Here is a 19103-nt window from a genome sequence, read left to right on the forward strand (position 1 = left end):
CCTGCAAATCATTACCAAGGTAGTAAACACAAAGATGAATGTGAGTCACCATTGTGCTAGTGGGGTATACAATATAAGAATTACCCTAGAGTCAAAATGAGAGTAAGACCTTGAAATTCTCTTGGGAAAGTGTATATACCTTCCGGTTCAGTATCTGCTCTGAGGGGGCACTAGGCCAGGTTTTACATTCACTTGCTCATTTTTTTTTTTGTTTGTTTTTTTAGGGCCACATCCACAGCATATGGAGGTTTCCAGGCTAGGGGTGCAATCTGAGCTGTAGCTGCCAGCCTGTGCCACAGCCACAGCAATGTGGGATCCAAGCCTCATCTGCAACCTACACCACAGTTCATGGCAATGCTGGACCCTTAACCCACCGAGCAAGGCCAGGGATCAAACCCATGTCCTCATGGATAATAGTTGGGTTCATTAACCACTGAGCCACAACGGGAACTCCTGCTCATTTTTTTTTTTTTTTGGCCTTTTAGGGCCACACACCACAGCATATGGAAGTTCCCAGGCTAATCAGAGCTAGAGCAGCTGGCCACAGTCACAGCCACAGCCGTTCAGGATCCAAGCCTCATCCTTCGACCTACACCACAGCTCACGGCAACACTGGATCTTTAACCCACTAAGCAAGGCCAGGGATGGAACCAGCAACCTCTTGGTTCCTAATCGAAAATTTCCACTGTGCCACAAGAATTCCCTGTGCATCAATTCTTAAAACAGCCTATCAAATATGTCTCATCTTACAGCCAAGGAAACAAGGTTGACTTGGCCAAAGATTAACTTTTAAAGTAAATCCAGGGAGTTCCAGTCGTGGCTCAGTGGTTAACAAATCCAACTAGGAACCATGAGGTTGCAGGTTCAATCCCTGGCCTTGCCCAGTGGGTTAAGGATCCGGTGTTGCCATGAGCTGTGGTGTAGGTTGCAGACGCGGCTCAGATCCTGCATTGCTGTGGCTCTGGCGTAGGCTGGCAGCTACAACTCCGATGAGACCCCTAGCCTGGGAAACTCCACATGCCACGGTTGCAGCCCTAGAAAAGGCAAAAAGACAAAAATAAATTAAAAAATAAAGTAGGAGTTCCCGTCGTGGCGCAGTGGTTAACGAATCCGACTAGGAACCATGAGGTTGCGGGTTCAGTCCCTGCCCTTGCTCAGTGGGTTAAGGGTCCGGCGTTGCCGTGAGCTGTGGTGTAGGTTGCAAACGCGGCTCGGATCCCGCGTTGCTGTGGCTCTGGCGTAGGCAGGTGGCTGCAGCTCTGATTAGACCCCTAGCCTGGGAACCTCCATGTGCCGCGGGAGCGGCCCAAAGAAATAGCAAAAAGACCAAAAAAAAAAGGCTTATGAACTGGATTGGTGACATCTATACACATGGCTCCTAAGGAGGTACTGACCTTTCAGCTTTTCATAAGCTACACACACCACAGGGTACAGTAAACTTTGCTGAGACTCTTAAGTGTACTTTGAACACTGCTGAGAACTAGATAAATGAATGAGCCTGGCCTCATTCAGCATCTGAACATGAGTACTCTTTCTTCTACATTGATCCTTCACATACGCTCATTACCCCAACATGTAAATTTTCCACAATAAGATACAATATAAACATACATTGCACTTCATCCAAAATGATAAAACTGCAAGAAAAAGAAGGCATCTTTATTGAAATAAGTTAATCCAGTGGGTATGTCTGAGAAAGCACAAATCAGTTGGTCAGGGCAATAAGAGCCTCTACCACGTTGCCCATGTGTTCTCTCAAACTCCGTTCTGCTGCTGCTCGAGAGATCTCCATCTCTGTCATCTGCAAGAAAAGGATCAATATTAGCTAAGTTTCCTCCAGTGCATTAATGTGGCAGCAAATCATGCTGTTTCAGGAAACAACCCAAATCAAACTAACCTTCCCGGTTCACACACTAGTTAGACATTATTACTCACTATCAGCTCCAGATCTTCCTTCTTGATGGTGACTTTTGCCAGTTCCTTCTCCCTGCAAATATTCATGTACTTTAGTCCTCAATCCCTACCTCCACCTTAAACTCCCAGAAAGGATCATTCCCGGCTGTGCCTTACAAATGACTTGGTAAATACTGCTGACTGAAAATACAAAAAGACTCCCGCCCCCTCACTTAACATCCCATCCCACCCTATCCCATAGAGTATGTCCAGCAGGCAGCAGGCGTTGTTAGGAGGCTTTTCCTTCCACTAACAAAAGAGTAAAATCCTAAATCTTAGATCTGCAGGAATTGATGTTAGAGTTGAAGAACAGTACCAAGTATAAAAAGCCTAACGATGGCTTTTTTATACCCTTCGTCTGGGGGAAAAAGCAGGGGGTGGTAGGGTGATTGCGTGCGTAAGACTTACCGCTCCTGCTTTGCTTTCTGCTCCCGGGACCGTCTATCTCCGATTACGGACATGGCCTATAGAAAAGGCAGATGTAGTTACTGCAAACACCAGTGCCAAGCAGGTGAGGTGTATATTCACGACGAGTGTCCGAGGAACCAGGGCCTATGTTTAATTCAATTCCGTACACCCGAGATCCACTTTCAACCCAATCTCCAAAGCTCCTTTTTGCGAGCGGCGAGCCCCAGTGACGGTTCAGCTTCCCTCTCGCTTCCTCCCACCTCACGGGTCAGGCCACGTCCTGAAGCGGGGCTTCCACTTACAGCCTCAAAGCCTTTTCTCCTCTCATCCCGCCCAGACAAGCTCCCGGCCAACCTCACCGTCTCCAGATTGGAACTCTGGATCTCCTTCTCCTCCGCATAATCGGTGACTCGCTCCAAGTCCGCCGCACCGCTGTCGTGCTTCCGTGGCTTCTCGGGAGGTCGCTCCGGGCCACTGGTCTCAGTCTCCAATTCTAGCTCCACATCCCCCTCGGTCGCCATTTCGATCCCACCGCGCCGCCCCTCAGGCCCGGCCCCGCCTCATGAGGACTTCCGGTAACTGCCCCGCAACTTCCGCCCGGAGAGGAGGCGGGGCTGCCCCTGGACCACACCTTCTTTAGTGCTCTGGTTCTAGAAGCTTCAACGAGGAAACCGGTTGTCTCTTTGACTTCCTTTCCGGCTTGTACAGAGTTGTTTTCTGACAGGCCGTGTCCCAGCCTAACCTGTCATCACTCCAGACTGTCCTCCTCCTCTTCATCTAGATCCGCCCACACACCTCAAGGAATTCTCTTCCAGATGGATAAAGTCTAATCCTAAACCAATTAAGAATGCTAATCTACAGGCCAGATACCAAACCACTCCCTAATCTGAGAAGAACAGGCCCCCGGGGAGAAAGTAGTTTCACAGGGACATTTGCATTTACCACATCCTGGAGGTTGGTGTTCTTTTCCCTCCCCTCCATTCTGCCTTAAACTGGGTGACCAGCCTCAGCACAGTCCAGTGGGCTGATACAAAGGAAAGCGCCTTTCTCATCTACTGTCCATCTGGTGGACCTGGGCCTAATCCCTGGGATAAGGATGGTGGGTGCAAAGGCGGTCACGAGCTCGAGCACCTCTCCCCGCCTGGCGCAGCAACACAGTGGAGTGAGCAGCGTCATACTGAGCCCTCCCTTCTATCAGGTGAGAGGATATTTGGCCAGAGAGCTCCCTAGAGCATGTGCTATCTGAAAAACTGGAAGGAAATAGTGGGGAATCTAAAAAGCTGGGGAGAAAAACCCAGGGGAGCTGTTTAAATAAGGATAGGCCTTCCTTTCCTCTGGGGCCCTTATGCTTCTTTGCCTCTAAGAACATTCATCATTAAACCTCTCCTCCCATGTTCCTGGTACCAGATGTTTAGGTCCAGGGAAGGGTTTGAAGCCAGGTGTGACTTAGGCTTTTGGGAAATTCTGCTCAAGCCAGCAGGTAAGCTCTTATGATGAAAGCGCTACTTGATGTCAGTGGAAGGCAATCCTAAATAGCCTGGAACCAGAGAGTCTGAGAATTCCTGAGTAAAAGGAAAGAAGAGAAGGGAGGGGGAAATTTTGGAATTCAGCCTCATGGGTTAACCTCACACATACATTAATGTAAGCCCTTCCTCAGTAAATCATCTCTGCTTTGCTGCCCTGCACGTGCTCTACCCTCAGGTGTCCTGCTGTGGGCCTGTTTCCTGTACCTGCTGCCGGCATTCTAGGTGGCCTCCTCTCACAGAGTCTCCTTGTAGCCGCCTGTTCTACATTCTCCTCCATGTGGGGGCCTCAGCAGTCTGCTGCCTCCTATTGTCAAGGACAGTAGTGGAAAGAGTCTGGGGCAAGGCACGTGGAGTAAGTGGGAGAATAAAAGGAGAAACCCTAAGATAGACAAAAGATTTGGATGGAGGGAAATGAGTGGACATACTCATGGAAGTAGGTGTAACGATTCACCCAGCCATTTCTCACATGTATCTTCCCTCCAGATCCAGATGCCCTCAGGGCTGTGTGCCCATCTGTTTGGCCATTCTCACTGCCCAGTTCTCAGTGGCTCTGGGGCTGTGTACCGAGTATGTGCAGGAACTGCCACCTTCCACCTGCTACAGGCTGTGCTGCTGGTCCACCTCCACTCCCCCACCAGCCTGCGAGCACAGCTGCATAATAGGTTTGTGTGTACTCTTTAGGTGGGGAGAGGATGGGGAGGTAAGTACACATAAGCTGAGCAAAGGAAATTCCAAGATGGAGTAATAGCACTGTAAAGAGACAGAAAATAAGTTAAGTCCCTGCTTCTACTATACCTGCCATATGACCACAAGCCACATACTTATCCTCTTTGAGCTTCTAGTTTCTAAAATGGAGATAACAGTGGGGTTACTATATACAAGCCCTCTGTCAATGCTAAACATTGTCCAGATGTTATTTAGATATTTGAGAGTCAGAACTTTACACAGGCTGTGAGGGACCTGTCTCCAGTCCCTTACATGGGACTGATTCTTCCCCTCCTATACTTAGTTGTCTCTTTTCTCCCCTTTTCTATAGTTTTCCTTTTCCCTTTGCATTCCTCCTTTGCTTTTCTTCTGAGTCTGGTTTTCTCTTTCCCTCCTAACCAGCTTCTGGGTCCTCAAGCTGCTGTTCCTGCTAGGTCTCTGTGCTGTTGCTTTCTGCATCCCTGATGAGCATCTCTTCCCAGGTACCTTCCATCTCATCCTGATCGGCAAGAGTGAGCTAAAAGTTTTTCTAAGGAAAAAAAGAGGGTAGCAAGAGGACCAGGAGTTAACAATATGATCAGCTAGTTTTCCACTGATGCTTCACTTGCAGTCTGGCATTACATTGGCATCTGTGGAGGCTTTACATTCATCCTGCTGCAGTTGGTGCTTATTACAGCCTTTGCCCATTCTTGGAACAAGAACTGGTAAGGAGCACATAACCCTCAAGATTTCTTGGGAAGGCTGTCTGACATTTCTACTAGACCCAGTGGGGTTGGGCAAAGGACATGACCGATGACTTTAAGTTTCCCACTAAGCAGTATCGAAAAGCTCAGGAATGTGATGACTGTGGGCCAAGTGCAATGGTAAGTCACACCACTCTTCTGAGAGGGGGAATAGTTGGTAATGGGTAAAAAGAAGAGTTGGAGCCCCAAGCCACTGCCCACCTACCACCCTTAGGCAAACAGGTGCAGCCCAAGACTGCCGCTGGTTCCTAGCTGTGCTGCTGACCACCCTAGGATTCTACAGTATGGCAGGTGTAGCAGCTGTGCTCCTGTTCCGCCACTACACACACCCAGCCGGCTGCCTGCTGAACAAGATGCTGCTTAGTCTGCACCTTTGTTTCTGTGGGCTCCTCTCCTTCCTCTCCATCGCTCCCTGCATCCGCCTCAGTGGGTACATGCCTTGCAACATTCCAGATCTGAAGGGCCTTTAGTATAGCAAATTTCATTAGCCTCCCTAATCTCAATTCTCTGCTTCCCCCAAAGGGTGGGAGACAGAGTGCAGGTGGGGGTAGGAGTGAAGGAAATTACTACCCTTTAAGCTAAAGCAATGATTCCCATTCTCCCCAGAGCAGCCACGCTCTGGCCTTCTACAAGCCTCTATCATCAGCTGCTATATCATGTACCTGACATTCTCTGCACTGTCCAGCCGTCCTCCAGAGAGTGGTAAGAAAAGGACCTGGATTCCCCATGCTAAAACTTTTGCTCCTACCAAATACCTAGCTTTTTGTTACCATGCTTCTCTTCTGTTGCCCCTTCTCAGTAATCCTTCAAGGACAGAATCACACTCTGTGCCTGCCTGGCCTGAGTAAAATGGAACCTGAAATACCCAATGCTTCTCTGGCAGTGCTGAGTGCTGGCATCATGTATGCCTGTGTGCTTTTTGCTTGGTACGTAAAGGTGTCAAGGGAGAGGTGTGAGAGAAGGGAGGATGGTCAGGACAGGGAGAGTCAGGAGGTTGCCTGGGATCATGGTTTATTTAAACTTCAGAGCAATGTTAAGAGTGAGGAAAGTTCCCCATGAATAAAAACAATTTCTAAGAATAGCACTTGTCAGATGATCTGTATGAGGTGAATGGGCAGCAGAAGTGACTTGAGAATTTTAAAATGTACCAACATTTTAAGGCCCTCTAAATCTGGAGGAAAAGGGACTCTGGGAGCACAATACCCTCCCTGAGAGTTTGCAAATATGTACCAGCTGGCAGTAAATGCCCTCAGGCAACCCCTCCTGCTGCATAACTAGACCAGTTTGAGAACCTTCTCTTCTTTCTCAGCAATGAGGCATCCTACCTGGCTGAGGTATTTGGGCCCTTGTGGATGGTCAAGGTTTACAGCTATGAGTTCCAGGTGAGGATGGAGAGCTCATTATCCCCAATATCCCTCCCCCATCACACATAGCCAGACACACACACATCCTATCAACCTCTACCCAGAATGCTCAGATTCTAGCTGCTATTACCTTTTATTGAGTACCCACAATGTGCTAGGCACTGTGCTAGATACTTTACATACACATACACAATCTCATTTAATTTAGTCCTCACAACAACCCTGTGAGGTAGGTTATTTGCTCCATTTTACAAATGGAGAAATCGAGGCACAGAAGGTTAAACATCTTACCAAAGTTTCCATAGCCAGTTAAATGCTGGAGCTAGAATTTGAACCCAGGTGTGCCTCCACTTTTTAATACCAGACCAATCTTTTCAGTTTCCTATACTATTACCAAGACATTATTTTAAAGTCATTCCAAAACATGCTCCCTTTTGTTTTACAGACACCCTCACTCTGCTTCTGCTGCCTGGAATCAGTGGAGCCAGAGAAAGGTGAGTGTCAAATGAAGATCCATAACAAAGTGTAGATTTCTGCAGAGTGCCAAAAAGCTCTCAAGTGCCTTCACAAAAGGGGGGTGGGGGAGAGGTGTTTCAGCAGCTCTGCTGCCAGCAGTCCTTTCCTATCTCCAGGGCAAAGAGGTGGGACTGCCAGGCCAGCTGACCAAGATACCTCTCCAGCTCTTCCAGCGCAAGCCCAGCAGCTTTCCTACAGCTATTCTGCCTTCCACTTTGTCTTCTTCCTAGCATCACTCTATGTCATGGTTACCCTCACCAACTGGTTCAGGTAGGATGGAGACGGGCCTGTGATACTTTTGAAAACCTTGCTATTTTAAGAACAATTCAAGGCTAGTCCTAAGAGTTCTTAGGAGACACACATGGGTCTACCATACTCTTCAGTGGGAGGTAGGACAGATGATTTAAAAGTCATGGCCTTAACCAGAGCTTTGGTTCCACAGCTATGAGGGAGCAGAACTGGAAAAGACGTTCACCATGGGTAGCTGGGCTACTTTCTGGGTCAAGGTTACCTCATGCTGGGCCTGTGTACTCCTCTACCTGGGGCTGCTACTGGCACCACTTTGTTGGTCCCCCACCCAGGAACCCCAGCCCCCTCCTATTGTCAGGCAACATTGTCATGCATCAGTATCACCAGATAACAAACATCCAATCTAAGTACTTTTAACAGACTCATGTTACCTTGAAGTTGTAACCCTAGTCTTGGGTCACAGGAGCTGGCCAGCCCAACAAATACCTCAAGGACACAATGTGTAGTTACCTCCCTTTAGGCTGCAGTCAGTAGTACATCCGACTTGAAAAAAGTGGCTATACACACCCTGACCCTGAACATCTGACTCACCGGCGCTAGCATTACATCTTCACCCCAGCTCAAGAGCCTAACTCGGCAGCAAGAGCCTAACTAAGTCAGCAGCTCAGGAACCACTGCTGATCCCAGCAGACAGTGTGGCACCAGCTCTTTCCTGGCTCTCATGGTGGAGATGGGGGCAGGGAAAGACCAATGGGGACTGAAGACTTAGTTGGCTCTGCCCTTGAAGATAAAAAGGAAAATAAGTAGTTCAGCCCTGGGTACAGGGATGTAAGAAGCCCAGAACAAACCAGGACACAGGAAGAAAGGAGCAGAGACTACCCTGGGTTTTAATCCTGATGCTGAGGTCAAAGGAAATGGAAAGACAAAAACCACCCTCATTCCATGAGGAATGACAGAACAGAAGAGAATGTGAACACTTGAGAGCAGCTAGCCATGGGAAGTTAATGAGCAGCAGGATCTGGGCCAACTTTCAAGAAGGTGAGCAAACTGAGGAAGAATAAGGAAGAGGGGCATACATTTAGGTCTTGGAGCCTTCCTTCTTAGGACCTCAACCCCATCCTTAAGATGGTGTTTAAGGTCCGAGTGTGGGACTGATATCACAGAAAAGAAGTCCCTACGGTTCTGAGAGGATTTCTCTACCACGTACCCAACATATTTGTCTGTTTGTTGTAGCACAATAAAGGATTTTTGCTTTGACGTTTCACTTAATCTACATATCCACAACCTTTTGGAGTCTAAAGGTCTCCCCTTTTGGTGGGAAAGGGCAGGCAGCCATTCCTCCATCCCCAACCCCCCAAATCCCCAGTCAAACCAGGCGCTCAAGGAATTACAAAGCTACTTTTAATACTTTGGGGTGAGCCCCACAGGAATAAAAAACACTGGGAAGAGGTAACCTCCTCACCCCCAGGAGTGGCCCAGGGGGAGAGAGGCTACCTGAGGGGAAGGAAGCACAAAAGGGACCCGCTGCAGACTCAGGGCAAAGGGAATGCCATCGGTGCTGGGACCTGTGAGCACTACAGGAGAAAACGCGAGCGTGGTGGGACTGGCTCCAGGCACACAGGCGAAGGGCAAGAGGGTTGGACACGAAGCCACAAAGCTACTTGGGTTCCTCCTTCTTCTCGTTTGCCTTTTTCTGCTTCTGCTGCATGATCTCCGAGTCCCTGGGGGTAGAGATGATGGGGCACTGGGAGGTACCAGAGGGCAAAAAGGACAAGATGCAGGGGGATGAAGGGCACAAAGGATAAGATGGAAGTGGATGGGACAAAATTCAGCGTGTGGCTGCTATATTCCCACCCTAGGAGAACAAGAGGAAGAGAGCTGAGGCTCAAAAGGCAATCAGTCTCTATCTGGCTTTTGCCCAAGGGGTCAGAAGTCTGGCCACACAGGCCCAAGGCTATTCTGTGCCAAGTACCACACCCAGCAACACCAGTGAGAAAGGTTGGGAGAAGGGAGGACAAATGAACTGCAAGGAGGGCCAAAAGGACTGGGCTGTCATAACCACTACTGCATTTGAAATGTGAAGTTCCCTGCCCTTGCCCTTAAGGTCAGACCCGGGGGGCACTCACAAATCAGACCGAGAGTAAGCACCAGCCCCAGTCCATTCCTATATGGCTGTGAGCTAACAATTTAGAAGGTGAGAGGAATAAAACCCTAGAGCAAACAATGCACTCTGCCCCTCACGACTAGTCCAGATGGTAAGCCCTGAGGTAGTTCTCTTTGCTGGTACAACCCTTGGTCTAACCCAGGTCTCACCCCACCCTCCCCTCCCCTCCCTGGGGCTACCTCTGCTTGCGGGCGGCAGCAGAAAGCCCGTCATCTCGGCGCTTTCCCTTAACCGAGTCGCTCTGCTTTTTCATATTCTTCTGGCGGGCGAGCTCGCGCTGGTTACCGCCTAAAGAAAAAAGGTAAAAGGTGAGACGCGAGAGCCTTTCTGGCCACACACCGACAACCCTGTTCCCTGACCCGGGACACCAGTAGGGTCCAATACTTCATTCCCCAGGCGTCGACACGGGACCGTTTTTCAGGGCCTAGACTGCAGATTGGGCGGGGAGGGGGGGTGCGGAAGCTGCCACGGGGCAGGTCAAACTGGGAAATCGAGGGACGACAGTCCCGAGAAGCCTGCTAGAGACAAGTTTCGAATTTCGTTGCAGCATGGGGGCCCAGACAGGTGGTGGTGGTGGTGGGTGTACGTGGTATGGATCTCTGTGGGGGATGGGCAGAGATCTGGAGTAGAGGAGCTCGGGGTCCACCACAGGGGCACAGGGCTTCTCCCCACACCACGGAAGGTCTGGGAAGGGTTTTGCCTGAAGGGGCGGTGGGGGTAAGGTTCTCAAAAAGTGGCGGTGGGCGAAGGGTCGATTTCCGGGCTGCTAGGGTGAGGGTCGCTATAGACCTCTCCCAGAGAAGGGTCTCGCTGGCGAAGCCAAAAGGAGGTCAGTGCCGAGATTTGGCAGTCTTGTGCAGGGTGAAGAGGAGAAAGGGGCAAGAGAAGGGGGATTCGGTGCTCACGGGTCATGGCGACGGCAGCGGCTCCGGCCTGCCTCCGTTGCGTCCCCTCGCTCAGAACGACGTTGGAAGCCCCGCCCCTTTCTCGCAGCGTAAAGAAGTCGTCTTTTCCTCCCCGCCCCTTCGCTCCCGGACTCCGACTCCCATTGGACAGGAGTAAACACGTGGGGCCACGGGCCACGCTTGAGCCCGGACGGCTGAGAGGCGGAGGTTCGTAGGCAGAGCGCACGGCGTGGGGCGGGGCTTCCCGAGCAAGTCGTTGGGTCGGGTGGGGAGAAAGTAGGCCGGGTCACGTGGGCAGGGTGGGGGTGGAGGGGTGCGGCTGGCGATGTGGCGCTCCCGCGGGCTTGAGCACGTGACCTGGCAGAGTGACCTCATGCGGGGAAGGTTTGGGAGACAAACTCGCCCATAGGAAACCTTGGAGGGACGGAGGGCGGGGCATCTCGGCGGCGGAAATGGTCCCCCAGGTTCTTTTCGCAAGACTCTGGGGCTAAACTCTGTGGTTAGGATTCCCCACCGCTACCGAGCCACTCATGAGGACACCTGAATTCACGTACGCTGTAAAATCACGTACAGACGCAACTTCAGAAACTCCCTTCCAACCCCATTGTTCCCCCATCCAAACTCCTCCAATATGGAAATAAGCAACCACATCCTGTAGGTCCTAAAATTTGATCCTACTCTTATCGCCACGGAAGCTTTAAATATGTTGCTTGCAAGTATTGAAGGACTCCAAAGTCACAGACTGAGAGATTGGGAAATGCACATGCTATGTCCATTTCTCCCTCTAGCTTTCTCTACTACTATCTCCACCAGCCATACCTGGCTTGTAATTGGTAGTTGAATAGGGCGGGAAGATTAGACTTCCCGCTGAATTCTCATTCCCAGCACTGCTAATCTGTCTACGACTCCCTACCTATCCTGGGGAATTCACTGGATAAAGGAGAAATGCTTAGGAAATCTCACAGGAAGGGATTGGTTGTGATTTTCTCTAGCTAATGCCCATAGCAGAACTGACTTGAGGCTAGAACTTCAAACTTGCTTCTGTCTCAACGTAGCGCTAATGGGCATGCAATAAACCACATTCAGGAAATTCTCATGATTTTTGCCATATCCAAGTAATCACTACTACTTCTTGTTAAAATTTTTCGGAAGCCCCCTAGTGGCACAGTAGTTCAAGGATCTGCCTTGGAGCTGCTGTGGCACAGGCAGGTTAGATCCCTGGCCAAGAAACTTCCACATGCCTGGGGCGTGGCCAAAAAAAAAAAAATTATATCAGTTTTAAGTGAAGAATACAGCCCAAACTTAATATTCCTTTAGTAAATTTAAAATCAGTTACTGCTTGCCCACAAACATGAAGTAACTATAAAAATAAATACAATGCAAACTATTGCCTTTGAAATGGATAGGCAATGGGATCCTGCTGTATAGCACTGGGAACTATATCAAATCACTTATGATGGAGCATGGTAATGTGAGAAAAAGAAATGTATATGTATATGTGTGACTGGGTCACCTTGCTGTGCAGTAGAAAATTGACAGAACACTGTAAACCAGCTATAATGGAAAAAATAAAAATCACTAAAATAAATACATACATGCAATGTGGAGTTCCCATTGTGGCAACAGAAACAATCCAACTACTATCCATGAGGATGCAGGTTCATTTCCTGGCCTCGCTCAGTGGATTAAGGATCCAGCTTTGCTGTGAGCTGTGGTGTAGGTCACAGACGCAGCTCCCAGCTAAGATCCTTTGTTGCTGTGAGCTGTGGTGTAGGTCACAGACGCAGCTCCCAGCTAAGATCCTTTGTTGCTGTGGCTGTGGTGTAGGCTGGCAGCTGTAGCTCCAATATGACCCCTAACTGGGAACTTCCAAATTAAATAAATGAAAAAATAAATAGATAAATACAATGAAGATTTCCCTGGTGATGAAGGGAGTTAAGGATCCAGAGTTTTTATTGCTGTGGCTCAGGTCACTGCTGTGGTGCTAGTTCCATCCCGGCCCAGGAACTTCTCAATGCTGCAGGTGCAGCCAAAAAGAAAAGAAACAGAAAATGACATTTAAAAAAAAAAAAAACTGAATAGGAGTTCCTGTCATGGCTCAGTCATTAACGAATCCGACTAGGAACCATGAGGTTGCGGGTTTGACCCCTGGCCTCGCTCAGTGGGTTAAAGATCCGGCATTGCTGTGAGCTGTGGTGTAGGCCGGCAGTTACAGCTCCAATTGGACCCCTAGCCTGGGAACGTCCATATGCCACAAGTGAGACCCTAGAAAAGACCAAAAAAAAAAAAAATGAGTAAATGAATAAATACAATGAAAATGAAATATATTATTAAATTTCTACCAGAAGAGTGTCACTATCAAAATTACTGAGCCTGGGGCCTGTCCTCGCTCTTGCTTTTTTTTTTTTTTTTTTTTTTTTTTTGGCTGATCCCATGGCATATGGAAATTCCCAGGCCAGGACTGAACTTGTGCCACAGCGAAAAAAAAGATTTTTTTAATAAATAAATCTTAAAAGCCGCTGCAGTGACAATGCTGTATCCTTAACTCATTGTGCCACACTGGAACTTCTGCTTTCTCTTTCTTAGAGAAATTAACAAGTGTTGGAGGGGTAATAAGGCATAAGTCTTCCAAACTGAAGCTTTCTATTGACATAATCAGAAGATTGAAAAGCATTTAATTTTCATACTTTCAATGTTGCTTAATGCTATGTCTCTATACCAATTAAAATTTTTTCTCTTAGGAGTTCCCAATGTGGTGCAGTGAGTTAAGGATCCAGTGTTGCTGCAGCTGGGGTGTGGATGGAAGCTCTGGCTCAGATCCAATCCCTGGCCCAGAAACTTCCATATGCCACAGGTGTGGGCCATAAAAGAAAAAATAAAATAAAATAAAATTACTTCTCATACCACTAGTAGCATATGTCCCACATTTGGTACATACTAAATATAATAGATTAATTACATTGCTGACACACATAACAACATACAAATTCTAACTCTGCTACTTACTGGATTTGATTTTCATTTTGGACACTCATTTTCTCCATGCTTCAATTCCTTTATATGAAAAGTGCTAATTATACCTACCCCTCAATGTTGTGGAAAAGATTAATATAGATAACTTGGTATAAAGTATTTGGCCCACAATAGGCATTTAGTTAATGTCTCCTCCATCTCTTTCTTCAGTTTTAAAACTTCCTCTTCCTTCTCCAAATTCCTCTTAGCCTTAATATAGTAGCCAGTCTCAGAAATGGCCCCTAATGATCCTTCCCTCCTGGTATTCACATCCTTGTGCAGTCCTCTCCCACCCTATATCTAGTGGTCTATGTGACCACTAGAATATGGTAGAGATGATGGTTTATCACTTCTGATGCTAAAAGACAATGTAGGAGTTCCCGTCGTGGCACAGTGGTTAACGAATCTGACTAGGAACCATGAGGTTGCGGGTTCGATCCCTGGCCTTGCTCAGTGGGTTAACGATCTGGCATTGCCGTGAGCTGAGGTGTAGGTCACAGACGCGACTTGGATCCTGCGTTGCTGTGGCTCTGGCGTAGGCTGGTGGCTACAGCTCCGATTGGACCCCTAGCCTGGGAACCTCCATATGCCATAGGAGCAGCCCAAGAGATAGCAAAAAGACAAAAAAAAAAAAAAAAAAAAAGACAATGTAGCATCTGCTTTCCTTTCTCTCTTGGATCACTGGCTCAGGGAGACCAGGCTGCCATGTTATGAGATGCCCATATGGTAAAGAACTGTGACGGCTGGCCAACAGCCTAGGGGCAGAGAAAATACCTTCACTTAAACTAGCACAGGGAATTCCCATAGTGGCTCCACAGAAACAAATCTGACTAGTATCCAAGAGGATGCAGGTTCAGTCCCTAGCCTTGGTCAAAATAAGGATCCGGCATTGCCACACGCTGTGGTGTGGGTCACAGACGTGGCTCGGATCCCGCGTTTCTGTGGCTGTGGCATAGGCCAGCAGCTGCAGCTCTGATTCAACCCCTAGCTTGGGAACTTCCATATGCCATAGGTGCAGCCCTAAAAAGACAACAAATAAATAAACAAATAAAACAAATAACTAGACAGGATCCTGCTGTGGCACAAGGGGATCAGCAGCATCTTGGGAGCACTGGAACGTGGGTTTTATCCCCAGCTGGCACAGTGGGTTAAGGATCCAGCATTGCCACAGTTGCAGATTGGGTCGAGACTGCAGCTCAGATCTGATCCCCGGCCTGGGAGTTCCATATGCCACAAGGTGGCTCAATATGAAATAAATTAATAAACAAATTTAGCACAGAGTTAAGAGTTAGCAAATAGGGAAACAAAAAGACAATTTACAGAATGAGAGAAAATAGTTTCAAATGATGCAACTGACAAGGGCTTAATCTCTAGAATATACAAGCAACAGCAAAAAAGCCAACAACCCAATGAAAAGATGGACAAAAGACCTGAACATTTTTCCAAGGAAGAGGTACAGATGGCCAACAAGCACATGAAAAAATGCTCAACATCGCTGATTATTAGAGAAATGCAAATCAAAACTACCATGAGATACCACCTCACACCAGTCAGAATGGCCATCATTAACAAGTCCACAAATAACAAGTGCTGGAGGGGGTGTGGAGAAAAGGGAACCCTCCTGCACTGTTGGTGGGAATGTAAGCTGGTACAACCACTATGGAAAACAGTATGGAGATGCCTTAGAAAGCTATACATAGATACCACATGACCCAGCAATCCCACTCTTGGGCATATATCTGGACAAAACTTTCCTTTAAAAAGACACATGCACACGCATGTTCATTGCAGCACTATTCACAATAGGCAAGACATGGCAACAACCCAAATGTCCATCGACAGATGATTGGATTAGGAAGATGTGGTGTATATACACAATGGAATACTACTCAGCCATAAAAAAAAACAAAATAATGCCATTTGCAGCAACATGGATAGAACTAGGACTCTCATACTGAGTGAAGTAAGTCAGAAAGAGAAAGGCAAATACCATATGATATCACTTAGATCTGGAATCTGATGTAAGGCACAAATGAACCTTTCCACAGAAAAGAAACTCATGGACTTGGAAAACAGACTTGTGGTTGCCAAGGGAGGGGGGGAGGGAGTGGGGTGGTTGGGGAGCTTGGGGTTAATAGATGCAAAATATTGCCTTTGGAATGGATTATCAATGAGATCCTGCTGTGTAGCACTGGGAACTATGTCTAGTCACTTATGATGGAGCATGATAATGTGAGAAAATAGAATGTGTACATGTATGTGTAACTGGGTCACCATGCTGTACAGTAGGAAAAAAAATGTATTGGGGAAATAACTATTAAAAATAATTTTAAAAAAAAGAAGAATCTATCTAAGAAAAAAAAAAAAGAGCAAATAAATTAGAGAAAATGGGGACCCAAGGCTTTGAAGCAGAGAAGGAAGTGAGGCAGGATTTAAGGACTCCACATATAAAATGTTCCTTTGTGGAGCAGCAGAAACAAATCCACCTAGGTACCATGAGGTTTTGGATTCCATCCCTGGTCTCGCTCAGTGGGTTGAGGATCCAGCATTGCTGTGAGCTGTGGTGTAGTTCACAGACATGGCTCAGATCTGATGTTGCTGTGGCTCTGGCGTAGGCCAGCAGCTACAGCTTCAATTAGACCCCTAGCCTGGGAATCTCCAAATGCCGCGGGTACAGCCCTAAAAAGCAAAAATAAAGTAAAATTAAAAAAAAAAATGAGAAGATGAGGAAACTGGACTTTTTTTTTTTTTTTTTTTTGTCTTTTTAGGGCCGCATCTGCGGCATATGGAGGTTCCCAGGCTAGGAGTCTAATCAGAGCTACAGCCGCCGGCCTACACCACAGCCACAGCAACACCAGATCTGAGCCACGTCTGCGACCCACACCAGAGCTCATGGCAATGCCGGATCCTCAACCCACTGAGTGAGGCCAGGGATCGAACCTACCACCTCATGGGCCTAGTCGGATTCGTCTCCATTGTGCCACGCCGGGAACTCCAGGAAACTGGACTTAAGGGGTGAGGACATCATCTGAAGACCTACAACAAAATGACCACTGTTTATAAAAGAATATGGACTATCTGGCTTCCCAGCCCCAGGTTCCCATAGGTCCCCTTATGTGTAGAGACCAGAGAACCAGTTCCGTGGAGCTAGTCAGAGATAGTGAAATAGTGCAGGATGAAGCAGCAAGTTCTCTTTGGCACCTGCTACCTCTGTCAACTCCAGCAGCTCAGGTGAGTGAGAGAATGGAATAATCCTGTAACCAGTCTCCTCTTGTTAGCTCACCCCACTCTATCCCTATGCTCAAGAATCTGATTCTGGAGTTCCCATCGTGGCGCAGTGGTTAACGAATCCAACTAGGAACCATGAGGTTGCGGGTTCGGTCCCTGCACTTGCTCAGTGGGTTAACGATCCGGCGTTGCCGTGAGCTGTGGTGTAGGTTGCAGATGCGGCTCGGATCCTGTGTTGCTGTGGCTCTGGTGTAGGCCGGTGGCTACAGCTCCGATTGGACCCCTAGCCTGGGAACCTCCATATGCCATAGGAGCGGCCCAAGAAATAGCAAAAAGACAAAAATAAAAATAAAAAAATTAAAAAAAAAAGAATCTGATTCTGATCCTAACAGAACCTAGACTGGTTGCCACACCTCTAGTCTAATTTTTTCAGGAGTTGCCAAATCATTCATTCATTCTTTCAACAAATATTCATTGTGTCATGCACCATGTGCTAACTATTGTATTAGTCATCAGGTAAACTGAGTGATGAATAAAACATGCATATTGCCCTACACATGGAAAGTATAGTGTAGAGAAGAAACCTATCTCTCTCTATATATAATACATATGTATATGCATTTCTGTGTGTATATGTCTATATCTGGATATAGCTATATATATATATAAGCAAATTGAGTGTGATAATTACTATAAAAAATGAACAGATTTTACGCAAGGATGATATTCAAAATATTTAACAGGACACACAGCATCAAAACAGATGTCAGTATAATCTGAATGAAGACCATCTGTGAACAATTCTTCTACCTGTCCTGGTAAGAAATTGTAGCACTACTGGTTCTATGAAGGGAGTATACTTGGAGACCCTAAATTTGATTAGATAAATGAGCGAGTGACAGTTGAGCTGAGGCAAAAAGAGGAGTCAGCCAGGCCAAGGAGGGGTAGGTAGGCAGGGAGAACATTTCAGAAGAGGAAACAGCATGTGTGATGTCCCTAAGGCCCTGCTCCCCAGGCCATCCCATCAAGCCACAAAGTTAGTGGATAGGTAAGAGGCAAGTCACTAACACAAAGTGCGCATGGTATGAAACTAGGTCAGGAAGTAGGTAGGGTACTGATTTGATCTGAGTCACTACTGCAAATCCACTACTAGCTAACACTGAGTGCTTATTAAGTATAGCAAGTGTACTTTTGTTATTTGAACCTTACACTGACCTTCTGAGGTGTCATGATCCCCTTTCTACCAAGATTTAGAGACTTTGGTACAGGCAGGTTAAATAACTTTCTCAAGGAAGCCCAGATAATAAAGGGTGGGGCTGAGAGTCTAACCCAACAAGTGCTCTTCATCAGCAAGTTGTAGATTTTGAAGAGATCACTCCATAGGAGGAAACTGAATCAGAGCAGGTAAATGGAAATAGAGAGAGCAGTCAGGAGGCGATCACAGAAATGCAGGATCCCAGGCTTAATTGGGTAACAGATAATCAAAATGAAGTTTAGGCCAGTTTGGGCAAAAAAAGGGAATTTGTTGACTTACATAAGCAAACTAGGGGATGACTGACTGTGGGGGAAACTAAAACCACTGACAGGGTGATACTCTGCTTTATTTTCTAAGATCCAGATCCCTTGGCATGATAGGAAATGGTCACCAATGTCCCTGCCCTGGAATCTCAAAGCATGTCCAAGAAAGAGGGTCTGAGCCTGTTCCTTTACCTTCAGTTTTTAAAATCCCAGGACAGGGCTCTGATGGGGAAGGAAATGGGTTTATTTTAAAAAGGGAGTTTGTTCCCCAGAAAAAGGAGGATGCTAGACAGATAAAAGATGTCCACTACATCATGAAACAGAAGATAGCCACTTGGACTGAGATGGTGGCAGCAGAAATGACAAAAATATGCAGCTTCAAAATCTATTTTGGAGTTCCTTCGTGGCTCAGTGGGTTAAGGATCTGGAGGTATCACTGCTGTGGCAAAGATTCTAACCCTAACAGCCATAGCAACCCTGGCCCAGAAACTTTTGCATGCCATGGACATGGCCAGAGAAAAAAAGAAAGAAAGAAAGAAAAGAACAAAATCTACTTTGAAGATTCAGTTAGATAGGGAGATATTATTGATTCCTGGGTTCATTCATATTCTTCATCAAATGTGAAAGTGTATACCTATTAAGGGCCAGACACCTCTGGGCACTGGGTATACAGTGGCATGGTCCCTGACTTTATGAAGTTAACAATTTACTGGAAGAGAACTTATGATTCACAAGTAAGCCAAACCAAATAACATAAAATTACAACTTATGTTAAGTGGTAAACGAGAAGCAAAAATTCAAGGATGATGAAT

General features: G+C 47.1%; 3 protein-coding genes across 5 annotated transcripts; 1 reads left to right on the top strand and 2 right to left on the bottom strand.

The window, feature by feature from the left end:
* Positions 1-1638: 1638 nt before the first annotated feature.
* Positions 1639-2906, bottom strand: HYPK (huntingtin interacting protein K). Its single transcript, XM_084971909.1, has 4 exons — positions 2721-2906; positions 2362-2417; positions 1936-1987; positions 1639-1801 (listed from the first exon to the last, which is right to left on the bottom strand). The coding sequence occupies exons 1-4, from the start codon at positions 2880-2882 to the stop codon at positions 1706-1708; spliced, it is 366 nt and encodes a 121-aa protein (XP_084828035.1). The 5' UTR covers positions 2883-2906; the 3' UTR covers positions 1639-1705.
* Positions 2907-3340: 434 nt separating this feature from the next.
* On the top strand, positions 3341-7871 carry SERINC4 (serine incorporator 4). Its single transcript, XM_084971919.1, has 12 exons — positions 3341-3559; positions 4063-4239; positions 4371-4549; positions 4995-5074; positions 5203-5296; positions 5550-5761; positions 5942-6037; positions 6135-6261; positions 6645-6717; positions 7145-7193; positions 7332-7485; positions 7658-7871. The coding sequence occupies exons 1-12, from the start codon at positions 3458-3460 to the stop codon at positions 7869-7871; spliced, it is 1557 nt and encodes a 518-aa protein (XP_084828045.1). The 5' UTR covers positions 3341-3457.
* SERF2 (small EDRK-rich factor 2) lies at positions 6814-10602 on the bottom strand. Of its 3 annotated transcripts, none has more exons than XM_085023743.1 (3): positions 10418-10597; positions 9808-9916; positions 6814-9185 (listed from the first exon to the last, which is right to left on the bottom strand). In XM_085023743.1, exons 2-3 carry the CDS (start codon positions 9839-9841, stop codon positions 8923-8925), a joined length of 297 nt encoding a protein of 98 aa, XP_084879869.1. In that variant the 5' UTR covers positions 9842-9916; positions 10418-10597; the 3' UTR covers positions 6814-8922. The 3 variants fall into 3 exon arrangements, with proteins under 3 accessions (XP_084879869.1, NP_001177135.1, XP_084879923.1); NM_001190206.1 differs by having other exon boundaries at positions 8844-9185; positions 10534-10602; XM_085023797.1 differs by having other exon boundaries at positions 8849-9208; positions 10534-10597.
* Positions 10603-19103: the final 8501 nt, after the last annotated feature.

Source organism: Sus scrofa, chromosome 1, assembly GCF_054392235.1.
Source record: "Sus scrofa isolate SSC_HxYL_T2T_F1_AM1 chromosome 1, Sscrofa_HxYL_maternal_Yorkshire_Landrace_v2.0, whole genome shotgun sequence".
In the NCBI taxonomy this organism is placed as follows: domain Eukaryota; kingdom Metazoa; phylum Chordata; class Mammalia; order Artiodactyla; family Suidae; genus Sus; species Sus scrofa.

What these genes read in the sequence shown, in the direction of transcription:
- SERINC4 (XM_084971919.1), top strand. Translation starts at nt 3,458, where the DNA reads ATGGTGGGTGCAAAGGCGGTCACGAGCTCGAGCACCTCTCCCCGCCTG. An exon ending in CAGCCGTCCTCCAGAGAGTG is followed by an intron (nt 6,038 to 6,134) that starts GTAAGAAAAGGA and finishes GCCCCTTCTCAG; the next exon opens with TAATCCTTCAAGGACAGAAT. An exon ending in TTTACAGCTATGAGTTCCAG is followed by an intron (nt 6,718 to 7,144) that starts GTGAGGATGGAG and finishes TTTGTTTTACAG; the next exon opens with ACACCCTCACTCTGCTTCTG.
- HYPK (XM_084971909.1), bottom strand. Translation starts at nt 2,882, where the DNA reads ATGGCGACCGAGGGGGATGTGGAGCTAGAATTGGAGACTGAGACCAGT. An exon ending in AGAGTTCCAATCTGGAGACG is followed by an intron (nt 2,418 to 2,720) that starts GTGAGGTTGGCC and finishes CCTTTTCTATAG; the next exon opens with GCCATGTCCGTAATCGGAGA. An exon ending in AGGAAGATCTGGAGCTGATA is followed by an intron (nt 1,802 to 1,935) that starts GTGAGTAATAAT and finishes CTTTTCTTGCAG; the next exon opens with ATGACAGAGATGGAGATCTC.
- SERF2 (XM_085023797.1), bottom strand. An exon ending in GCTGCCGCCCGCAAGCAGAG is followed by an intron (nt 9,209 to 9,807) that starts GTAGCCCCAGGG and finishes GGTACCTCCCAG; the next exon opens with TGCCCCATCATCTCTACCCC.